Genomic DNA, 24,670 nt, shown 5'->3' on the forward strand with positions numbered 1-24,670 from the left:
TCTTGACAGGTAAAATGTTTTCTAAACATTCTGAGAACAGTCGTGAAAGTTTTGCCTGTTCTGGGAACGTTTATTTTTACGTTGCGTGGAGGTTCGGAGAACGCTTTACTCTGGTTCCTTGAAAGCTTTGTTGGGAGGTTTTATTAACACTCTGAATATGGAAATTCTAGGTTATTTGTAGGTTTTTAAATAACAACTTTCACTGAATGTTTGAATAAGACTTTAGTAACACTGCTAGCCTATTTTAGCTGAACCTTTTTGAACTCCAAGCACAGATAGGACACACAATCATGCAAACACACATTTTTTATTGTTCATCAGTGAAACAGCATCTGTGAAATTTTAACATATAATGTTCTGTACTCGAATCATAGAATTCCACTAGTCCCCTAGTCAACTGCACCACCAGGATGGAGCTCACAACTGACTGTTTTTTTATGCTTACAAAGCTGTTACTTTTAGTCTATTCAAACAAACACCTTTTCAAAGTAAACAAGCACTCATTAAGATCAGGTGTGGTCAATTAGTGTGAGCAGCCAACACATCTGAGCACACTTAACAAGATAGAGGATAGAGATAGTTTTGATGATGCTGAAAATGGAATGTATATGTTTTTTTTTAAACATTCTCAGAACTTTCTCTGAACATTACTAAAGTTTTCTTATGGTTTATATGGAAATATTTCTTAACATTCTCACAACAATTTGAGAACATGACTTTAAATAGAACCATGAGGAAAACTGTTATGCTGTAATACAAAAATTCTCACGGAACTACGTTGTTTCTTAACATTTTCTGAACCATTTGAGAACATTCGGAATGTCAAACCATTTGGAGAACGTTCCCAGAACGTTACAAAAAAATTGAAATGAATAGTAACCATGTTTGAACTTGTAGCCTAGGGTTCAGGAAAAATGTTGACTTTTAGAAATGCATTTCACACAATTCTACGTAATTTTAGATGACTCCAGACTTCAGCAGAATCTTTTTTTTAATACCTCACAAATTATCAAAATGACAGGCTACTTTTACACTGACAAACTTAGAATCTGGGATCAATAAAAACGACCTTGTCTTGAATCCATTGTGTGCTTTGTTTGCACAGCTTATACAACGGGCTATATCGGTCCGCTAATACAGGCAAGGCAGGCACGCTATTTAGTCAGAATTAGGCGGCCTCCTATGGCGGCAGATTGAAGAGGCAGACATTTTCTGAACTGAACTGACCAAGACGCACCTCCAACAACACATAAAACCTCACATAATTCAGCCCAATGACAATTTCTCTCAATCAGTGGCATATGGGCTTTTTGGGTGAGCGCTGATGCCGCCCTGTGATCAATAGTGCCCACTTTGTCAAGGGCAGAGGCGCAAAACATGTTGCTTGTTCATTCCCAGAGCTCTAGGGTGCTGTTGGAGAGAGGCATAAATCATGTAGCAGATATAGTATATGGTAGAACGAGTATGTGCCCTTTTCTGTAGCCTTACAGGCTGGAGATAAAATGTATGACAATGTAATGAGACAGGCATTTTTTTAATATAATGCAGGTTTCTCCGATCAAATTGCCTAACCTAAATGGTGCCCAATCAAATGTCATGATGTCATGATCAATGGTTTCAAGTTTGTATGAGCTGATTCAAGCAAAAAATTAAATACTTACGCGTTTCCCGCTGTGTAAACACATTGCAAATAGGCTCAGGATAACTCCTGATAAAGTGGGGTAGCTGATATTCAGAGCTTAAATAGCCAAATTGATTAGTTACAGGAATCAGGACTAATAAAGCCAATGCAACAGCCTGTTTTACAAAAGTAGTGCACTGTGCCTTTACTACTCCTGTATTTAGGGCTGGTCCTCGCCATTCTGCTGCCCTAGGTGATACAAACATATTTTAGTCCCCACAAAACTAGAATAGTCTCAGTAAGCAAAATGACATTGAAGATAGGATCGGAAGAGCGTCTGCTAAATGACTTAAATGTAAATGTAATGTGAAAGACGTCTTTTGCAGACGTTGAAATCAGGTCAATTTTCGGGTCTGAATGAAAGTTGAAAATATGTATTTTCCATTCATTGAAAATACATATTTTCCGGACAATGAAAAAATACATATGTTGAAATCAGGGTCATTTTCGGTTCTGAATAAAAGTTGAAAAGACATCCATGTCTATAGTTCAACCAAAACAAGGCCGATTCAGACGAATTCTGAACCAAACACAGAGGTCTATGTTTGGGACAAATCAAGGCTGGTCTAGACTGGACCAAAAATCAACGTGCGGGGAAATCAAGGCTGGTCTGGACAGGAACAAAAAAATATGTCCAAAAGACTTTGGCTTCAGTCCGCGCTTACTGGGGTGTAGCCTACTGGTGTTGGCCTGCAATGGAATTTTATGAATGCCCATCCATGTGTTAGGCCCACCATTTGTAAAAAAGAAAGCACCCTCAGCACTCCTACTTTCCACAGCTATGAACAGAACCATTGCTTCTAGTTATTAGGACGGTATTTTATTTACACAACTGTTTAGTTGATTGGAACTGATCTGATATTTCAACTGCCAGAGCTGGTGTCTGCTTATATCAACTGACTATACACTTGTTACAATTGTATTTCAAATGTGCCATTTAGCAGATGCTTTCAAACCTTTGTTAGGTCAGCTAATATGCCTGCTTACTGCTGGCATTGCATCATCATAACGATTTTCATTGCATCAAGACTGTGTCACGGCAATTGCCATACACTGTCAACTGTCATGACATCTGCTGTCATTGTATGTACAAAGTTTAAAGTAAAGATTTACCTTCGTAAGCACTTATTATTAATTTTGTTTGGAAGAGTGTCTTATCATCCTGAATAATTCGGGAATATTTTGTGATAGCCGTTGCTGCTGTTGCTGTTTGCTTTCCATTTGGATTGAGAGTAGTCAGATTACACTGAAAACCAATTCTAACTCCTAATGGGCTGCTCTGTAGGTCCTAAATCTCACCGCAGCCTGCACCCCTTGATGCTCAATTTATTCATTATTAATTAATTATTATTATTATTATTATTAATTTTATAATTTTGGCTGTCTGCCCAGCCCTTCATGTGGTCTGTGAAGCCTGTGGTTTAGCAAATAGGATAATGCTCTTGTAGTCTGGTCCCTCAGGCTTGACACCCATCTATCTGGCTAGAGACCTCCTGGAGATAATGTGAAGAAAGGGAGAGACTGCATACTGTGATATACACTGAGTGTACAAAACATTAGGAACACCGTGACATAGACTGACCAGGTAAATCCAGGTGAAAGATATGATCCCTTATTGATGTAATTTGTTAAATCCACTTCAATCAGGGTAGATGAAGGGGAGGAGACAGGTAAATTAAGGATTTTTAGACATGGATTGTGTATGTGTACCATTCAGAGGGTGAATGGGCAAGACAAAGATTTAAGGGCCTTTGAATGGGGTATCGTAGTAGGTGCCAGGTGCACCGGTTTGACTGTGTCAAGAACTGCAACGCTGCTGGGGTTTTTCCGCTCATCATTTTCCTGTGTGTATCAAGAACAGTGGTGTAACGTACTTAAGTAAAAAATACTTTAAGTAATTTTTTGTAGTATCTGTACTTTACTTTACTATTTATATTTTTTCCAACTTTTACTTTAACTTCACTACATTACTAAAGAAAATAATGTCAACAACAAAAAAACATGAAAATTGTGCCGTCTGGTTTGCTTAATATAAGGAATTTGAAACGGTTTACACTTTTACTTTTACTTTTGATACTTAAGTACATTTTAGCAATTCCATTTACTTTTGATACTTAAGTATATTTTAAACCAAATACTTTTATACTTTTACTCAAGTAATATTTGACTCACTTTTACTTTAGTCATTTTCTATGAAGTTAGCTTTACTTTTACTCAAGTATGACAATTGAGTACTTTTTTCCACCACTGATCAAGAATGGTAAACCACCCAAAGGACATCCAGCCAATGTGACACAACTGTGGGAAGCAATGGAGTCAACATAGGCCAGCATCCTTGTGGAATGCTTTCGAAAACCTTGTAGAGTCCGTGCCCCGATGAATTGAGGTTGAGGGCAAAAGGGGGTGCAACTCAATATTCATGTTTTGTACACACAGTGTATGTGTTACCATTTTCCCAATGAAAATGTATACATTTTCAGATTTGATGCATTAACTGTACATAGCTTAGTGTGTTTATTGCACCAATGTTTCTGGTAAAGCGAAAGGTCAACATTTTGCTACAATATACTGGCAAGCCTTATATTTTTTCTTTGAACATTGAGGATATTTGATATCCAGCATCTGCTTAAAGCCGTCGGATATGCATGTGGTCTTTTACCCTTTCACCCACAGATGTCTATCGACAAATCATATGCAAACTACTAGCAGCATTTCTTAAGTGTCAGCTGCATGTTAGTTGATATGCAGCAAACATGAGTCATACTAAATAACTCCCCATAGTGGTTTTGTGGTGTCTTTCCCTAAAAGGAAACATAAATTCTCTCTCCATGGCTTCATTCAAACAACCCCCGTCTTGTTACCATGGTTGTCAAAGAGAACCAAAGCCCTATTCAAGTATTAACCTCCTCACTGGTGTTCTGTAAACTTTAACCTCTTGAATATGTCAGATTCTGTTGATTTCTCTCAGCTCAACTGGGCGTGAACACACATTAGCACTTAACACCGAACACTCACTTGGCTTGTTCGGTTGCCCAGTGATTTGTATTGGAATTGCTGGGTTTTCGAGGTTGAGCAAATAATACAGTAGATTTCAATGGAGAGAGAAAAATGCCACTGTACAAACACATTTTGAGAACTTTTTTTAATGTGTTTCAGCTGAAACGAGTAGGAATAAACCATAATGATGAATAGAGCAAGTGGCTGAGGTTACAGAGGAGCTGTTTTTATTTATTCCATACCTGTTCATCTTTCCTATTGAACAATATCTGGGGCTGGTTGCTATGGCAACTTGTGAGCGCATAGAGCACAAACTGGAGAGCAACCAGGGACAGTAATAAGCTTACTGTGAGCTTCTTTGGCTCCCTCTGTTTGTGATGAGCAACAAACGCTGGCATATAATTTCAAATGAATGCACGTACACAAACACATTCACGCACACACTCACACACTGACACACACAAACACACGCACACTCTTACACATCACTTCATACAGGGCTTGGCAGTGCCAGCCAACTGACGAGGGATGCGTACTGCCTAGATGCCCTCACGGAGAGTTTCACCATCTGCCGTTTTTTCTCTCTTTTTCCATCCATCGATACCGACAGTGCTAAACAGGAGGGGATGAGAGGGAGGGAAGTGGGCATGAGGAGGAGGGAGGTCAGCCCCCTCATTGATAGCACAGACAGGAACATGACTAGCCAGGGTGGTATTGCGGGGGCTTGCGAGCTGAGGATTCCCTCAGAAAAGATGGCAACCCCCAACAGCAAATCTCCCAGCCCTATTAGCCCTATTAGCAAAGCAGCCACGGCAGGCCTGTGTGTGTGAGGCAATGGTATCAAAGCCAATGGTGGGGCGCTTTGTGTGTGTGTGTTTGTACGCATGTGTGTGTGTGTGTGTGTGTGTGTGTGTGTGTGTGTGTGTGTGTGTGTGTGTGTGTGTGTGTGTGTGTGTGTGTGTGTGTGTGTGTGTGTGTGTGTGTGTGTGTGTGTGTGTGTGTGTGTGTGTGTGTATTTATATATGCTAATATAGTGTTCCATTATTGTGTGGGCAATGAACCACACTTGCTTATTTACATATTTTATTACATTTGGTAAGAACAACATGCATTCAGGACTAATTAGCTGTCAGCTACTTTACTGTACATGCTAAATTCTCATAAGGCTGGCTCAAATACATTTCCCCTTTTTCCTGAGGTAAAAATGTAAACAGAAATGACCAAACTGTCAATGACAGTCCAATGAAAAAGTAATGTAGTGGGAGGACACTGCTTTGCCCCAAATGGCACCCTATTCCCAATACAGTCCCTGGTCAAAAGTAGTGCACTATAAAGGGTAATATGGTGACATTTGGAATGTAAACTGAATTTCAGCTATCTTGTGACATTTAGTGGCAGCCTCCCACCACTCTATTGCCACTGTATCTAACCTTAGATAACTCCATGTTAGTAATGCCCTCTGACAGGACCCCATACCTACACTGTAACACCAGGCCCTAAATTGATCCCTTTTTATTCTCTCTATAGAAGTTAAATATAGCATATCATTGTGAAAAGACAGTGGTGCAGATGTACTCCCCATTTAACCTATACTTGGATAGATATGAGTGGAATATAACCACAATGAAATACAGAGATACTGCAATACTACTGTCTCAGCCTCCAGTATTTATGCTGCAGTAGTTTGTGTCGGGGGCTAGGGTCAGTTTGTTATATCTGGAGTACTTCTCCTGTCCTATTCGGTGTCCTGTGTGAATCTAAGTGTGCGTTCTCTAATTCTCTCCTTCTCTCTTTCTTTCTCTCTCTCGGAGGACCTGAGCCCTAGGACCATGCCCCAGGACTACCTGACATGATGACTCCTTGCTGTCCCCAGTCCACCTGGCCATGCTGCTGCTCCAGTTTCAACTGGCCTGGGCCCTAGGACCATGTCCCAGGACTACCTGACATGAGGACTCCTTGCTGTCCCCAGTCCACCTGGCCATGCTCCTGCTCCAGTTTCAACTGTTCTGCCTTACTATTATTCAACCATGCTAGTCATTTATGAACATTTGAACATCTTGGCCACGTTCTGTTATAATCTCCACCGGCACAGCCAAAAGAGGACTGGCCACCCCACATATGCTCTCTCTAATTCTCTCTTTCTTTCTCTCTCTCTCGGAGGACCTGAGCCCTAGGACAGTGCCCCAGGACTACCTGACATGATGGCTCCTTGCTGTCCCCATTCCACCTGACTGCTGCTGCTCCAGTTTCAACTGTTCTGCCTTATTATTATTCGACCATGCTGGTCATTTATGAACATTTGAACATCTTGGTCATGTTCTGTTATAATCTCTACCCGGCACAGCCAGAAGAGGACTGGCCACCCCACATAGCCCGGTTCCTCTCTAGGTTTCTTCCTAGGTTTTGGCCTTTCTAGGGAGTTTTTCCTAGCCACCGTGCTTTTACACCTGCATTGTTTGCTGTTTGGGGTTTTAGGCTGGGTTTCTGTACAGCACTTTGAGATATCAGCTGATGTACGAAGGGCTATATAAATAAATTTGATTTGATTTGATTTGATTTGAATTGTTTGTTTGTTTTCTTTGAAATTTCATCAGAAATGTGAACAAATATATGAATATGTTGTTAGAGTATTTAAATAAATTTTCCCAATCATTGACCAATGGTTTGAATTTCACTCATAGAACATTCACAGAAGGTGTCTTTTGTCCCGAATGTATCAAGCTACTAGGATCTGTCACGCCCTGGTCTTAGTATTTTGTGTTTTCTTTATTATTTTGGTCAGGCCAGGGTGTGACATGGGTTAATTATGTGGTGTGTTTTGTCTTGTTTTTTTTGTAGGTATTGGGATTGTGGCTTAGTAGGGTTATCTAGTAAAGTCTATGGTTGCCTGAAGTGCGTCTCAATCAGAGGCAGGTGTTTATCGTTGTCTGATTGGGAACCATATTTAGGCCATATTCTTTGAGTGTTTCGTGGGTGATTGTTCCTGTCTCTGTGTTTGTTTGCACCAGAGAGGCTGTTTAGGTTTTCACGTTACGTTTGTTGTTTTGTATTGTTCATGTTTTCATCTTTATTAAAGATGTATACAAATAACCACTCTGCATTTTGGTCCGCCTCTCCTTCGACGAAAGAAAGCCTTAACAGATCGCTGATTTAGGATCAGTTTTGCCTTTTAGATCACCACGAATTAGACTACACGGACAGTGGGACTGATCTTTATACACCTTTCGAACCAAGACGAAAAGCCTGTAGTTTAATTTCCGCCAACCCGAGGTAGTCACGATTGCAGTAATATACTGTACGTAAAAGTCCCGCTAACGTCTCAGTATAAGCATATGCTTTCATCTTACTGGCTTTTGGCACGCAATAAATCAGGAACATTCTATTGTTGTTGTCCCGATATTAAACTTGTCCTAAGTATAAACACATAAACGGTATGACATGCTCTATTTTTTTCACACAGAACCCCCCTGATCTGTTTCAAAATGTGTTTAGAACAAGCCAGGCAACTAAAAGCTATTTTCTACACAATGTTTTGGTTCATTGCTATCTTGTTAGCTACAGATGAAGGATATTCATTCGATCACCCTGTTGCAGAATAACTATCCTTCAATGCAGGAAATGTAAAACGTGTAGTGTATTTGAGGTTTAAAAAGGCATCTGAAGTTTGTAAATTCCACTTTGAAATGTCAAGCTTCAAATGAAATGTTATTTGTCACATTCTTCATAAACAACAAGTGTAAACTAACAGTGAAATGCTTAAGGGCCCTTCCCAACAATAATAATAACACAAGGAATACGTGCACAATAATTCATGATAAATTGGCTATATACACGGGGTACCAGTATCGAGTCGAAGTGCAGAGCTATTTGTATTTCAAATTAAGGGGCAGTTATACAATTTTAAAAAACATTACAATACATTCACAGATTTCACAGCACACTGTGTGCCTTCAGGTCCCTACTCCACCACTGCCACATATCTACAATACAAAATCTTGATGTGGAATAGAGTTCCATGTATTCATGGCTCTATGTAGTACTGTGCACCTCCCGTAGTCTGTTCTGGACTTGGGGACTGTGAAGAGACCTCTTGTGGCATGTCTTGTGGCGAGGTAGATATGTTCATATACAGTGCCTTCAAAAGGTATTCACACCCCTTGACTTTTTCCACATTTTGTTGTGCTACAGCCTGAAGTTAACATTGATTACATTTAGATTTTTTTTGTCACCTGCCTACACACAATATCCCATAATGTCAAAGTGGAATTATGTTTTTCAACATTTTTTACAAATTCATTAATAATGAAAAGCTGAAAGCATGCGCAGATCAGCTGGCTGGTGTGTTTCCAGATATATTCAATCACTCCCTATCCCAGTCTGTTGTCCCCACATGCTTCAAGATGGCTACCATTGTTCCTGTACCCAAGAAGGCAAAGATAGCTGAACTAAATGACTACTGCCTCATAGCACTTACTTCTGTCATCATGAAGTGCTTGACTAGAGCCAAGTCAAGGATCAAATCACCTCCACCGTACTGGCTACCCTAGACCCACTTCAGTTAGCATATACAGACCCAACAGGTCCACGGACGATGCAATAGCCATCACACTGCACACTGAATATCCCAACTGGACAAAAGGAATACCTATGTAAGAATGCTGTTCATTGACTACAGCTCAGCATTCAACACCACAGTTCCCTCCAAGCTCATCATCAAGCTGGAGGCTCTGTGTCTCAACCCTGCCCTGTGCAATTGGGTCCTGGACCTTCTGACGGGCCACCCTCAGGTGGTGAAGATAGGAAACAACATCTACACTTCGCTGACCCTCAACACTGGGGCCCCACAAGGGTGCATGCTCAGCCCCCTCCTGTACTCCCTGTTCACCCACGACTGCGTGACCATGCACGCCTCCAACTTAATCACCATGTTTGCAGATAACACAACAGTAGTGGGCTTGATTACCAACAACGACGAGACAGCCTACAGGGAGGAGGTGAGGGGACTCAGAGTGTCGTGTCAGGAAAACGATCTCTGATCAATGTCATGATCTTGGACTTCAGGAAACAGCAGAGGGAGCACCCCCCCTATCCACATCGGCGTACATATCACAGACAAACTGAAATGGTCCACTCATACAGACAGTGTGGTGAAGAAAGTGCAACAGCACTGCTTCTACCTCAGGAGGCTGAAGAAATTTGGTTTGTCACCCAAAACCCTGACAAACTTTTACAGATGTACATTCGAGAGCATCCTGTTGGGCTGTATCACAGCCTGGTACGGAAACTGCACCACCCTCAACCGCAAGGCTCTCCAGAGGGTCTTGCGGTTTGCACAACTCATCACTGGGGCAAACTACCTGCCCTCCATGACAACTACAGCACCCAATGTCACAGGAAGGCCAAAAAGATCATCAAGGACATCAACCACCTGAGCCACTGCCTGTTCACACCGCTACCATCCAAAAGGCGAGGTCAGTACAAGTGCATCAATGCTGGGACCGAGAGACTGAAAAACAGCTTCTATTCCAAGGCCATCAGACTGCTAAACAGCAATCACTAACTCAGAGAGGCTGCTGCCTACATTGAGACTCAATCACTGGTCACTTTAATAAATGGATCAGTTGTCACTTTATACAATGCACTCTAAATAATGCCACTTTAGTAATGTTAACATATCTTACATTACTCATATCACATGTATATACTGTATTTTCTGCCATCTATTGCACCTTGCCAACGCCACTCGGCCATCGCTAATCCATGTACTTACATGTACATATTCTCATTCACCCCTTTAAATGTGTGTATTAGGTAGTTGTTGGGGAATTATTAGATGACTTGTTAGATATTACTGCACTGTCGGAGCTAGAAGCACAAGCATTTCTCTACTCTCGCATTAACATCTACTGACAGTGTGTATGTGACAAATAACATTTGATTTGATTTGCAATATCTTAGGTCAATAAGTATTCAACCCCTTTGGAATGGCAAGCCTAAATAAGTTCAAGAGTAACAAATGTGCTTAACAAGTCACAAAATAAATGGCTTGGAATCACTCTGAGTGCAATAATAGTGTTAAACGTGAGTTTTGAATGACTACCTTACAGTATCTGTGCAGTGAACTTCAAACACAGATTCAACCACAAACACCAGTGAGTTTTTCCAATTCCTCTCAAAGAAGGGCACCTAGTGGTAGATGGGTAAAAACAAATTAAAAAGCAGACATTGAATTTCCCTTGGTGCATGGTGAAATGATTCATTACAATTTGGATGGTGTATCAATACACCCAGTCACTACAAAGTTACAGGCATGAAACATTTAGAGAGTTACTTTAAAACAGTTAGAGAGTTAATGGCTGTGATAGGAGAAAACTGAAGATGGATCAACAACATTGTAGTTACTGTCACGTTCTGACCTTTATTTCCTTTGTTTTGTCATTATTTAGTATGGTCAGGGCGTGAGTTGGGTGGGCAGTCTATGTTTGTTTTTCTATGTTTTGGGGTATTTCTATGTTTCGGCCTAGTATGGTTCTCAATCAGAAGCAGGTGTCATTAGTTGTCTCTGATTGAGAATCATACTTAGGTAGCCTGGGTTTCACTGTGTGTTTGTGGGTGTTTGTTCCTGTCTCTGTGTTTGCACCAGATAGGACTGTTTAGGTTTTCCATGTTTATTGTTTTGTAGTGTTCATGTGTACATTTACGTATTAAAAGGAACCATGGACACTTACCATGCCGCATATTGGTCCTCCGATCCTTCTCACCTCTCCTCTTCGGAAGAAGAGGTGGAAATCCCTGACAGTTACCCCACAATGCTAACCTATTTGACAGAGTAAAAATAAGGAAGCCTGTACAGAACACCAATACTCTAAAACAGGCATCCTGTTTGCAAGAAGGCACTAAAGTAATATTGCCCCCCAAAAAATGTGGCAAAGCAATTTACTTTTTGTCCTCAGTACAAGGTGTTATAATTTGGGCATCATGTTATGAGGGGAGTTTTTCAGGACAAAAAAATAAACATAATGGATCTAAGCACAGGCAAAATCCTAGAGGAAAACCTGGTTCAGTATGCTTTCCACCAGACACCAAGAGATTAATTCACCTTTCAGTAGGACAATAACCAAAAACACAAGGCCAAATATACAGTGGAGTTGCCTACCAAGAAGACAATGAATGTTCTTGAGTGGTCGAGTTACAACTTTTACTCAAATCTGCTTGAAAATCAATGGCAAGACCTAGAAACGGTTGTCTAGCAATGATCAGCAACCAATTTGAGCTTGAATAATTTTGAAAGGAACGATGGGCAAATGTTGCATAAAGCTGTAAGAGACTTACCCAGAAAGACTCACAGCTCCAATCGCTGCCAAAGGTGCATTTACTCAAGGGGTTGAAGACTTTTCTAATCAAGATATTTCAGTGTTTATTTTTTTCACAAATTTCTTTACATATTGTGGATTATTTTCTTTGACATTAAAATAGTATTTTGTGTTGATGGTTGACATAAAATGTCAAAATAAATTGTGATCCCACTTTGTAACACAATAAAATGTGGGAAAAGTAAAGTGTTGAGAATACTTTCTGAATGAACTGTAGTTAGGGGTAAATTGATGAGGTAACAGGATAGATAGTAAACAGTAGCAGCAGCGTATGTGAGTCAGAAGAGTTAATGCAAAGAGGGGCAATGCAGATAGCTATTTGGTTAACTAATTAGTAGTCTCAAGGCTTGGCGGTAGAAGCTGTTCAGGGTCCTGTTGGTTCCCAACTTGATGCATCGGTACCGCTTGCCATGCGGTAGCAGAGAGAACAGTCTGTGAAAATGTATCAACCCTGCAAAAATGTCAATTAATTATATTCCACATAATAATTCACATTTCCTTTTGCAGCAGGGTTATTTGTCTGCTGTAGCAAACTCAAATTATAACTCTACATCTATAGCTAGCCAGCTCACATAATTATTAGAACATTACCAACTCTCTTCTTTCCACCTTTTGGAAAATCTGACCATGACTCCATTTTGCTCCTCCTCGCCAACAAACAAAAACTGAAGAGTTCTATTGGTCAAGTCTGTTTTGATCACGTGGACTGGAATATGTTCTGGGTCACCTCTGGGGATAACATCAATGAATACACCGACTCAGTCACCAAATTATATAAATTATACAAATTATATAAATATAATTATATATAAGATACCGATGGTGTCTTTCAACACTTACAATAATCAACAACCGTGGATTGATGGCAATCTTGTCAGGAGTTGAAACAGAGAGATTGTGACCGGGGACAATTGTATGGTTAAACAGTACAAGTACGACCTACGCAGATAGATCAAGATGGCGAATTACAAGTATTGAGACAAAGTGGAGGAGCAATTCAGCTGGTCGGACAAGAGTCGTATGTGACAGGGTTTTTTAAGGATCACGGGTTACAAAAGAAAGCCAGTCACTTCGCGGACACCAACGCCGCTCGACTGGACGAGCTAAACACATTTTTCTCTCGCTTTGAGCATAACTACTCTGAGTTATGGTCTCCTTGGAGGACGTATGTAAGTCGTTCAAACAAGACGACATCCGTAGCCGCGCTCTCAGAGCATGTGCAGACCTGCTAGCTGCTGTGTTTTCAGACATTTTCAATCTCTCTCTAGCTCAGGCAATTACTCCCACCTGCTTCATCCCCGTGCCCAAGAAAGGGAAAGTAACTGAACTGAATGACTGCCAACCCATAGCTCTCACTTTCATCATCAAGAAGTGCTTTGCTAGGCTAGTCAAAGAACACATCACCTCCTCCCTCCCCAACACAGTCAACCCTTTCCAATTTGCCTACCGCCCCGAGAGATCCACAGATGATGCAATCGCTATTACACTACCCACTGCCCTCACCAACCTGGACAAAATGAATGCATATGTGAGGATGCTATTCATCGACTACAGCTCGGCCTTCAATACCATAGTGCCCTCCAAGCTCACCACAAAGCTCAAGGCCCTGGGACTAAACTCCTCCCTATGCAACTGGGTCCTGGACTTCCTGACGGGCTACCACCAGGTGTTGAAGGTAGGCAACATTACCTCCTCCACACTGATCCTCAACACGGAGGCCCTCCAAGGGTGCATCCTCAATCCCCTCCTGTACCCCCTGTATACCTACATTGGGGCAAAAAAGTATTTAGTCAACCACCAATTGTGCAAGTTCTCCCACTTAAAAAGATGAGAGGCCTGTAATTTTCATCATAGGTACACTTCAACTATGACAGACAAAATGAGGGAAAAAAATCCAGAAAATCACATTGTAGGATTTTTAATGAATTTATTTGCAAATTATGGTGGAAAATAAGTATTTGGTCAATAACAAAAGTATATTTCAATACTTTGTTATATACCCTTTGTTGGCAATGACAGAGGTCAAACGTTTTCTGTAAGTCTTCACAAGGTTTTCACACACTGTTGCTGGTATATTGGCCCATTCCATGCAGATCTCCTCTAGAGCAGTGATGTTTTGGGGCTTTTGCTGGGCAACACAGACTTTAGTATTTTTTCTTGTGGGAAGGGTTTGTGACTTGAAATGATTTCATCCTGAGAACTGTTTTTGTAAGAAAGGGTTATGTGATGATTACAGTGCCTTGCGAAAGTATTTGGCCCCCTTGAACTTTGCGACCTTTTGCCACATTTCAGGCTTCAAACATAAAGATATAAAACTTTATTTTTTTGTGAAGAATCAACAACAATGGGACACAATCATGAAGTGGAACGACATTTATTGGATATTTCAAACTTTTTTAACAAACCAAAAACTGAAAAACTGGGCGTGCAAAATTATTCAGCCCCCTTAAGTTAATACTTTGTAGCGCCACTGTAACGGCTCTCTTCTATCTCCTCCTCTAACAAAGAGGTAGAACAAGGATCGGACCAAAATGCAGCGTGCTGATGATTTATGATATATTTTAATGAAGGAAAAACTATACATACAGAAACTACAAAAATAACGAAATGAAATAACGAAAACCGAAACAGCCCTATCTGGTGCAAACACAAAGACAGGAACAATCACCCACGAAACACTCACAGAATATGGCTGCCTAAATATGGCTCCCAATCAGAGACAACGATAATCACCTGACTCTGATTGAGAACCGCCTCAGGCAGCCATAGACTACGTAGACACCCCACAAAACCCCAAGACAAAAAACACACCACAATAACCCATGTCACACCCTGGCCTGACCAAATAAATAAAGAAACCACAAAATACTAAGACCAAGGCGTGACAGCCACCTTTTGCTGCGATTACAGCTGTAAGTCGCTTGGGGTTTGTCTCTATCAGTTTTGCACATCGAGAGACTGACGTTTTTTCCCATTCCTCCTTGCAAAACAGCTCGAGCTCAGTGAGGTTGGATGGAGAGCATTTGTGAACAGCAGTTTTCAGTTCTTTCCACAGATTCTTGATTGGATTCAGGTCTGGACTTTGACTTGGCCATTCTAACACCTGGATATGTTTATTTTTTAACCATTCCATTGTAGATTTTGCTTTATGTTTTGGATCATTGTCTTGTTGGAAGACAAATCTCCGTCCCAGTCTCAGGTCTTTTGCAGACTCCATCAGGTTTTCTTCCAGAATGGTCCTGTATTTGGCTCCATCCATCTTCCCATCAATTTTAACCATCTTCCCTGTCCCTGCTGAAGAAAAGCAGGCCCAAACCATGATGCTGCCACCACCATGTTTGACAGTGGGGATGGTGTGTTCAGGGCGATGAGCTGTGTTGCTTTTACGCCAAACATAACATTTTGCATTGTTGCCAAAAAGTTCAATTTTTGTTTCATCTGACCAGAGCACCTTCTTCCACATGTTTGGTGTGTCTCCCAGGTGGCTTGTGGCAAACTTTAAACTACACTTTTTATGGATATCTTTAAGAAATGGCTTTCTTCTTGCCACACATAAAGGCCAGATTTGTGCAATATACAACTGATTGTTGTCCTATGGACAGAGTGTCCCACCTCAGCTGTAGATCTCTGCAGTTCATCCAGAGTGATCATGGGCTGCATCTCTGATCAGTCTTCTCCTTGTATGAGCTGAAAGTTTAGAGGGACGGCCAGGTCTTGGTCGATTTGCAGTGGTCTGATACTCCTTCCATTTCAATATTATCACTTGCACAGTGCTCATTGGGATGTTTAAAGCTTGGGAAATATTTTTGTATCCAAATCCAGCTTTAAACTTCTTCACAACAGTATCTCGGACCTGCCTGGTGTGTTCCTTGTTCTTTTTTATTTTATTTATTTCACTAGGCAAGTCAGTTAAGAACAAATTCTTATTTTCAATGACGGCCTAGGAACAGTGGGTTAACTGCCTGTTCAGGGGCAGAATGACAGATTTGTACCTTGTCAGCTCGGGGGTTTGAACTTGCAACCTTCCGGTTAATAGTCCAACGCTCTAACCACTAGGCTACGCTTCATGATGCTCTCTGCTCTTTTAACGAACCTCTGAGACTATCACAGTGCAGGTGCATTTATACGGAGACTTGATTACACACAGGTGGATTGTCATCATTAGTCATTTAGGTCAACATTGGATCATTCAGAGATCCTCACTGAACTTCTGGAGAGAGTTTGCTGCACTGAAAGTAAAGGGGCTGAATAATTTTGCACGCCCAATTTTTCAGTTTTTGTTTTGTTAAAAAAGTTTGAAATATCCAATAAATGTTGTTCCACTTCATGATTGTGTCCCACTTGTTGTTGATTCTTCACAAAAAAATAAAGTTTTATATCTTTATGTTTGAAGCCTGAAATGTGGCAAAAGGTCGCAAAGTTCAAGGGGGCCGAATACTTTCGCAAGGCACTGTATATGGAAGGCAAGATGGATTCTTTGGAAGGCAGGAAGGGTTTTTCAATGTATTTATTTGAGTCAACACAAGTTCAAATAACCTTTGGCAGTGATTACAGCTGTGAGTCTTTCTGGGTAAGTCTCGAAGATCTTTGCACACCTGGATTGCACAATATTGCACATTAATCTTTAAAAAATTATTATAGCTCTGTCAACGTGGTTGTTGATCATTGCTAAACAGCCATGTTCAAGTCTTATCATATATTTTCAAGCAGATTTAAGTCAAAACTGTAACTAGGACACTCAGGATCATTCAATGTAATATTAGTTAGCAACTCCATTGTATATTTGGCCTTGTGTTTTAGATTATTGTCCTGCTTAAAGGTGAATTAATCTCCCAGTGCCTGTTGGAAAGCAGCCTGAACCAGGTTTTCCTCTAGGATTTTGCCTGTGCCTTAGCTTTATTCTGTTTATTTTTATCCTAAAAAAAACTCCCTCGTCCTTGCCGATCACAGGCATACCCATAACATGATGCAGCCACCACCATGCTTGAAAATATGAATAGTGGTACTCGGTGATGTGTTGGATTGGATTTTCTCCAAACATAATGCTTTTTATTCAGTACATAAAGTGTATTTCTCTGCCACATTTGTTTTTTGTTGCCGTTTTACTTCAGTGCCTTATTGCAAACAGAATGCATGTTTTCCCCCAAAAAATATTCTGTAAATACGCTTCCTTCTTTTCACTCATTTAGTGTTGTGGAGTAACTACAATGATGTTGATCCATCCTCAGTTTTCTCCTACCAAAGCCATTAAACTATATAACTGTTTTAAAGTCATTATTGGCCTCATAGGGAAATCCCTGAGCGAATGCCTTCCTCTCCGGCAACTGAGTTAGGAAGGATGTCTGGATCATTGTGGTGACTGGATATATTGATACACATCCAAAGTGTAAGTAATAACTTCACAATGCTCAAAGGGATATTCAATGTCTGCTACCAATAGGTGCACGTCTTGGCGAGGCATTGGAAAACCTCACTGGTCTTTGTGGTTGAATCTGTGTTTTAAATTCACTGCTTGACTGAAGGACTTTACAGATAATTGTATGTGTGGGGTACAGAGATGAGGTAGTCATTCAAAAATCGTGTTATTGTTTGCACACAGTGAGTCCATGCAACTTATTATGTGACTTGTTAAGCACATTTTTACTCCTGAATTGATTTATGCTTGCCATAACAAAGGGGTTAAATACTTATTGACACAAGACATTTCAGCTTTTTATTTTTTATTAATTTGTAAAAAAAAAAATCTAAACACATAATTCCACTTTGACATTATGGGGTATTGTGTGTAGACCAGTGACACAAAATCACAACATGTGAGTCAAGGGGTGTGAAAAAATTCTGAAGGCGCTGTATATATTTATGGAGACAAGCAGAAGAACCCTTTTTGGTTCTTCTTGGCACCTGTTTTCTATGAGTGTAAGCCGCAGGCTACTTTTGGGATTCTATTATTTTATCACTGTGGTTAATGCACATCCTAAGGTAAACAACTAAACTGATATTCTACATTAAATATAGTTTAATTCTTTGTTGTATGACCATCATTTTCCAGATATTTATGTGTTTAAAGTGAACCAGTTTTTCAATGGAGTACTGCAATGGCAGCCTACAGGTGGAAAATTAGGGACCCTGAATAAAAACATGTTTTAAAACATTAAAGAGTTCTACCAAGGACACATTCTACCAAACGAAGCAACTCCTCCGCCTGCTCGGGTCAGTTTTCATTGTTGAGACTGTGTTTCTCCCATTGCCTCTCTCTGCTTTCTGGGCACCTGCGCTTGCTAGCCCGCCCTCCTGCAAACATACTGCCTACTGAGATCCCCCCCCTTTTCTCTACTGTAGAAAACAGGTTTTCCAGCACTTGCCAGAGCTGCTCGCAATGGACAGCGCTGTGAAGATACAATGATCTCTTTCGCGGCACGACCACTTGAATGAAATCACTGTTGACAAGCGGTCTTAACACAGAACCGAGAGAGACCGAGAGGGAGAGTGAGAGACCGAGAGGGAGAGAGAGAGACCTAGAGGGAGAGAGAGAGAAGGAGAGCTCTGTGGACTATCTTTGACACAAAGAAACAGGGTTTTGAACCTGCAAACCAAGGAGCTTCTGTCACATCTCTAGTTGCTCTACATCTAGAATAGCCAAGATGGAAGAAGATTTGGATGACGGTCAGACTCAGAAAGGTAAGGAAAGAGAAAGAGTATTTTTTTACATTTAAGTGGATGGATTGAGATTTCCTTAAAGTAAAATCTTCCCCTAATTTCTTTGTCTGTCTGTCAGTGGACTATTTATTCAGAAAGGATTGGGTAAATAGTTGGTTAATACTCTGGGTATAAAAGAGCATCTGTTTTGGTTGTTCCTTTGTCCACTGAGTGTCTGCTTGACTGAAGTGTGTTTGTGTGTGTGTGTTGTCTGCTGTCGAGACAGTCAGAGAGTGGTGTGAACTGCTTCTCTGAGCGTTGACTGTGAAAGCACAGGGAGAATTGTCTTTGTTCACAGGCGTCTCGGTAAGGCTCTCGCATGCCTGTCGAGATGGCTCAGGGGAACATTGAAGACAAGAAACCTCGAGCTAGCTCCTTTCACTAATAAAAGCATTGTATCCAGGCTATCCACATGTCCAGCTATTGTATTTAAATGAAAGCTATTTTATTATTTTAACAACCCCCCACCCCCCAAAAAAATATTAAAGCATCTGGATTTGATGCATGTCAGAATTTCTCTCTTGTTCATGTGCATGCAGGGTATGTTGTTCGCTTTGTGCAGAGGGGTTGCTATTTAAAATGCAAACCCACCCCCTCCCATCCACCAGTGTTTAAGTGTATGCTTGAGGGGTAAATAGCTGTGTACTGTATAAATCCATTTATGATTACCAGGCACTGGCATTAGTTTGAATTTGCATTCCTCCATATTAATAAAATTGCTCCCTGTATGAAAAAAGGATGCTATCATTCTCTGAGGTGTGTCTCCCCCCTTCACTCCTCCTTCCTTCCTTTTTTCCCTCCATCCCAAGTTCTGTGCACGTGACAGGGCTTCATACGTCTGTGCTTCTTTTCTTCCCACCTCCCAGTCCTTCCAATCCTGCTTCATCTCATCCCTGAAAACCAGTGAGTGCTTCACAGGCATGAGTGAGAGCTGAAACAGTTACCATGGCACTGGCCAAGTCTAGTCATCCCTGCAGCTACTCTCTGCTCTCTGTTCTGTTCCTGCAGATGACATTTTGGTACCCTGGGCCAATCAGTTTACTCAGTGTCTGTGTGCATATGAGTGTGTTTGTGTGTGTGTGAGTGTCATGGATGCTAGTTTACCTAGAAATACTTATTGCAAAGTGACATACCTTTATTGTCTGGTAAAGGTGTTAATACCATTAGTGGCTGCAAAATGACATTGGCTCAGGAATTCTATTTTCACAGTATGGTTCATGACTCTATGTCTCAAACCTGTGGGATGACTACCGGAAACATCCTGATAGCAGTGTTGATTAAATACCGATCAGTCATTCGTGTCTGTAGTACATCACGTCCATTCATTTGGCTGAAGAAACCAGCTTGTTAGTCCACATATAATTACTTAGCCAATCACGCTTTCCACTACTGGTGCTGCGGCCCCACTGGCCCCAAATGTGGCTAACTGCCACATATCTTCTTCATCAAATCTGGAAAGTTATACATAAAACATGGCACTAAAGCAGTTTGGCTGAGTGCTGCTCCACATTAACGTTCTTCTTTACTGCTTCCTCACTGAATCAACACACTGACTGATGAACTTCAGTAACCTGGTCCCAGACCTTTTGGTGCAGTATATCCAATGCCTCTGGCCTTACGTTATGCTAAACCATGACAATGATCATAGGAGTTGGATATACAGCACAAACAGGTCCGGGACCAGGTGTAACCTGTGTGAAATGCCTAGCTAGTTAGCGGTATGTGCTAGTAGTGTTCAACCGGTGACGTCACTCGCTCTGAGACCTTAAAGTAGTTGTTTCCCTTGCTTTTGTGTGCACCGATACGTAATGGAGCTTTGTGGGTGGCGGTTGTTGATGTGTTCAGAGGGGCCCTGGTTCGAGCTCAGGTTCAGGTAAAGAGAGGGACGGAAGCAACACTGATACACATGCTAGAACTTCATCTAGGGACTCTCAGCTAGATGCATTGTGCTTGAAACAAGATGATTCGATGCTCCTGTTTGCAATCATGAGGTCCGAAAGCATGAATAATGCAAGTGCCAATGTAATAGGCTGGCCTACATGCTGCTACAATACAGTATATGCAGTGTGTCTTGCCCACTAGAAAATGATGGAATTTTGGTTCTCGTTTAATAATTGCAGTTTGGTTCCACCATGCAAACCTAACCCCCCCCAACAACCTCAAACAAACAGAAAATTGCCCCAAAACTGTCATGACATTTAAAGTACTGACACAAGGAAAATACATTTGACTATACACAGCTAGATTAGCCATATTGAGGGGGATTGTGGTATGGTCTCACAGTACTACCCTCACAGTGAGGTTATGTGTTTTATGTTATACTTTAAAAAAAAATAGCAGTCATAATCCACAGTGCAGCCATAAATAAACCTATTATTTGGCAAGCACCAAAACAACAATGAGTTATAACTATGTAATAATGATTAATAGACTACATATTATCTAATAATGATCTATAAACTACCTATAAAACTACAACCCCTCATAAAGTGAAGATTGGGCATTTCTCTTATATTTACGGGTTCTAAGTCTCTTGTCACTTGGATGAGACAATTATTCACATGACCACTGCAAATTGTACTAAGTTGGTGCTACATGAAAAGAACAGCATGGTCACCTTTGCTGTTCTGAAAGACTGGCTTAAGAGCACATGACAGCGGAGATTTAAAACCCTCCTGGGAGGAAGGACAATTAATGACTTGGAGTCCCTGCCTTTAGGGCCTCTCAAATGGCTTTATGATGCCTATATTTAATGTTCAGTTTTTTTGTGTTTTCATAGATGACATATTCATTTCTGTTCTTTGGAGTTGTGGAGATTATTTTACATTGTTGAAAACAATGAATGGGAACACTGCTACTGTAGCATTGATTTTAGTCTGAACTGAAGTCGTTCTTTCACTAGTCATGCGACCTAGCTTTTACCATGCCCCCCACTTATACAGTTTAAACAGTGTTGTTATGTGCTCTCTGTGATGTAACCAGAAATCTGAGCAACCTCTTAGGAAGAAACGTCATTAAACAGTTATGCTTTTATATAATAGTCTATGTGACCTAACCTATCATTTTGGGGTGTCTGGTCACAATCTGATCCCCCACCTCAGAGAACCCTGAGTCCATGATCTATTTAAGAGGACAATCAGTTGTAAGTGCACTTTCTCTGGGGTCATTCCTCCACCAACTGTCTCCCTGTCACCTTCTATGAGGTCACCTGTTATATGTGGATCAGAGCTCTATAGGTCATCTGTAGCCCTTTCCTGGCATTAGGGGCACCATGGACTAGCCAGGGGGCTAACGTGAGAGAAGAGCAAATGTAATGCACCTACTGTACGTAACATAACATCTAATGGTTTTCAGACACAACGTAACTGTACATGCATTGTAAAAGAGTGTATTTTTATACCCCTCAGTGCTACTTTGTAAATCCTCAAAATAACAATAAACACCCACAAATAGTTTGCATCACATTCTTTCTTTTTATTACCATTAACAAAGGGTTACAAGGTCTATTTTAAGAGACTTTCAATTGTCATGTGACAGGTATTGATCATCTTAGTGTTGATCTTCTGTTATATCGCTACTGATATTACAGATCTAGTTTAGCTTTCTAATGGAAGAGGGGTACTTCATAATAATAATGTCAATTACAGAGTTATAGATTGGGCCTCACAATTATTTTAGGGTTCAAGAAACTGACCAAATATTGGAAAATATTGTATTATGGGTTCTCTATGGTCCTTGAACCTCCTCCTCAGACTGCAAATCTCAGATTGTGAGTCAGATGCACCAGCTGCTCTCTTCATCTGTTAGCCAAATGTAGCGCTTCATGCCGCGTGCCACAAGTCACCAACAACAACAGCGGAGAATCCTTATTCCCCAAAATAAAATGGCTTCATCAAATGAATTCGTTACGTCAAAACATAAAATTAAGTCATCATCATCTGTCCTAGCTTGATACGGAGGAATCAATTCCACTTTAGGCAGCATTTGTAATGACATACTGCTGTGACTGCTCCAGCTCCGAATGAAAGGGAAAATGTAGTAAGGCCCACCTGTTAAGACTACCTGAGCCAAGCGAAGGAATTAGTTCTCCTTCCGTTCAACTCGGTTGATCAAGTTTTATCGCCAATGTGTGATAATGTGCTCAGGAGTCAAGGCTCAATAGAGGGAAAATTCCACAGCAAATAGAAATTCTTGGAACCTATCAGATCTATCCTAAAACATTAATTGAACTAGGAAAGCTATATAATTCAGGTATTGTATTGCTGTAGTATATTACATTTAAACCAATGAAATGTGTGTCCCGGAACCATTATTTTTTATTTTATTTATTTTACCTTTATTTAACCAGGCAAGTCAGTTAAGAACATATTCTTATTTTCAATGACGGCCTGGGAACAGTGGGTTAACTGCCTGTTCAGGGGCAGAACGACAGATTTGTACCTTGTCAGCTCGGGGGTTTGAACTCGCAACCTTCCGGTTACTAGTCCAATGCTCTAACCACTAGGCTACGCTGCCGCCCCCGAGCTGCCCCCCCATTATCACACATCATATGCTCCATTGTCCCCTATAAACTGGACATTTGTGTAAGATGCAGCATTGCACATTTTGAGCCCCTCTAACTTGGGCTGTGACTTTTCATGGTTTGATACATGGTTTTCCCTCTCCCAAAATCTTGAACTGATTATCCATGGAGTTCATCTTCTCACACAGTGAATTCTGGCTTTCTCCACTGCCAGCTGACCTGCTCTTCCACTTCCATTGTTTTGGACTCCAGCTGCATCCCTCCACCCTATGGAGGTCAAGGGAATTCCACCAATTGTTCCCAAATGTTCCCCAAACTTCTGTCACAGTTATTAGGTGAGAGTTGGGTAAGTTGAGTTGGGTAAGTTGATCTTTTATAATCAGCATCACTAAGCCAAGGGAAATATGAAACACTTTCTAACAAAGATATCTACACACTGTACCGGTCAAAAGGTTGGACACACCTCATTCAAGGGCTTTTCTTTACTTTTACTATTTTCCACATTGTAGAGTAATGAAATAGCACACATGGAATCATGTAGTAACCAATTTTTTTTAAACATATCCAAATATATTTTATATTTGAGATTCTTCAAAGCCCTTTGCCTTGATGACAGCTTTGCACACTCTTGGCATTCTCTCAACCAGCTTCACCTGGAATGCTTTTCCAACCGTCTTGAAGGACTTCATACATATGCTGAGCACTTGTTGGCTGCTTTTCCTTCACTCTACGGTCCAAATATTCCAAAACCATCTCAATTGGGTTGAGATTGAGTGATTGTAGAGGCCAGGTCATCTGATGCAGCACTCCATCACCCTCCTTCTTGGTCAAATAGCTCTTACACAGCCTGGAGGTATTTTGGGTCATTGTCCTGTTGAAAAACAAATGATAGTCCCACTAAGCGCAAACCAGATGGGATGGCGTATCGCTGCAGAATGCTACTCTGGATCTCACAAAGACACGGCGGTTAGAACCAAAAATCTCACATTTGGACATATCACACCAAAGGACATATTTCCATAGTCTAATGTCACTTGCTTGTTTTTCTAAGCCCAAACAGGTCTCTTTTTTCTTATTGGTGTCTTTTAGTAGTGGTTTCTTTGCTGCAATTCGACCATGGAGGCTTGATTCACACAGTCTCCTCTGAACAGTTGATGTTGAGAGGTGTCTGTTACTTGACCTCTGTGAAGCATTTATTTGGGCTGCAATTTCTGAGGCTGGTAACTCAAATGAACTTATCCTCTGCAGCAGAGGTACTCTGGGTCATCCATTCCTGTTGACATCCTCTGGAGAGCCAGTTTCATCATAGCACTTGATAGTTTTGCAGCTGCACTTGACTGACCTTTGTGTCTTAAAGTAATGATGGATGGTAATTTCTCTTTGGTTATTTGAGATGTTCTT

At 40.9% G+C, this 24,670-nt stretch overlaps 1 protein-coding gene across 1 annotated transcript in view; it reads left to right on the forward strand.

The window, feature by feature from the left end:
• Positions 1–18,317: 18,317 nt before the first annotated feature.
• Positions 18,318–24,670, forward strand: part of LOC118363588 (neuronal membrane glycoprotein M6-a-like) — a 37,719-nt gene continuing 31,366 nt past the window's right edge. Inside the window, exon 1 of the mRNA XM_035744587.2 lies at positions 18,318–18,729. Coding sequence (XP_035600480.1) covers positions 18,693–18,729 — 37 coding nt within the window. The 5' untranslated portion in view covers positions 18,318–18,692. The remainder of the gene's footprint in view (positions 18,730–24,670) is intronic.

The sequence above is a fragment of the Oncorhynchus keta genome, chromosome 30 (genome assembly GCF_023373465.1).
Source record: "Oncorhynchus keta strain PuntledgeMale-10-30-2019 chromosome 30, Oket_V2, whole genome shotgun sequence".
Lineage (NCBI taxonomy): Eukaryota > Metazoa > Chordata > Actinopteri > Salmoniformes > Salmonidae > Oncorhynchus > Oncorhynchus keta.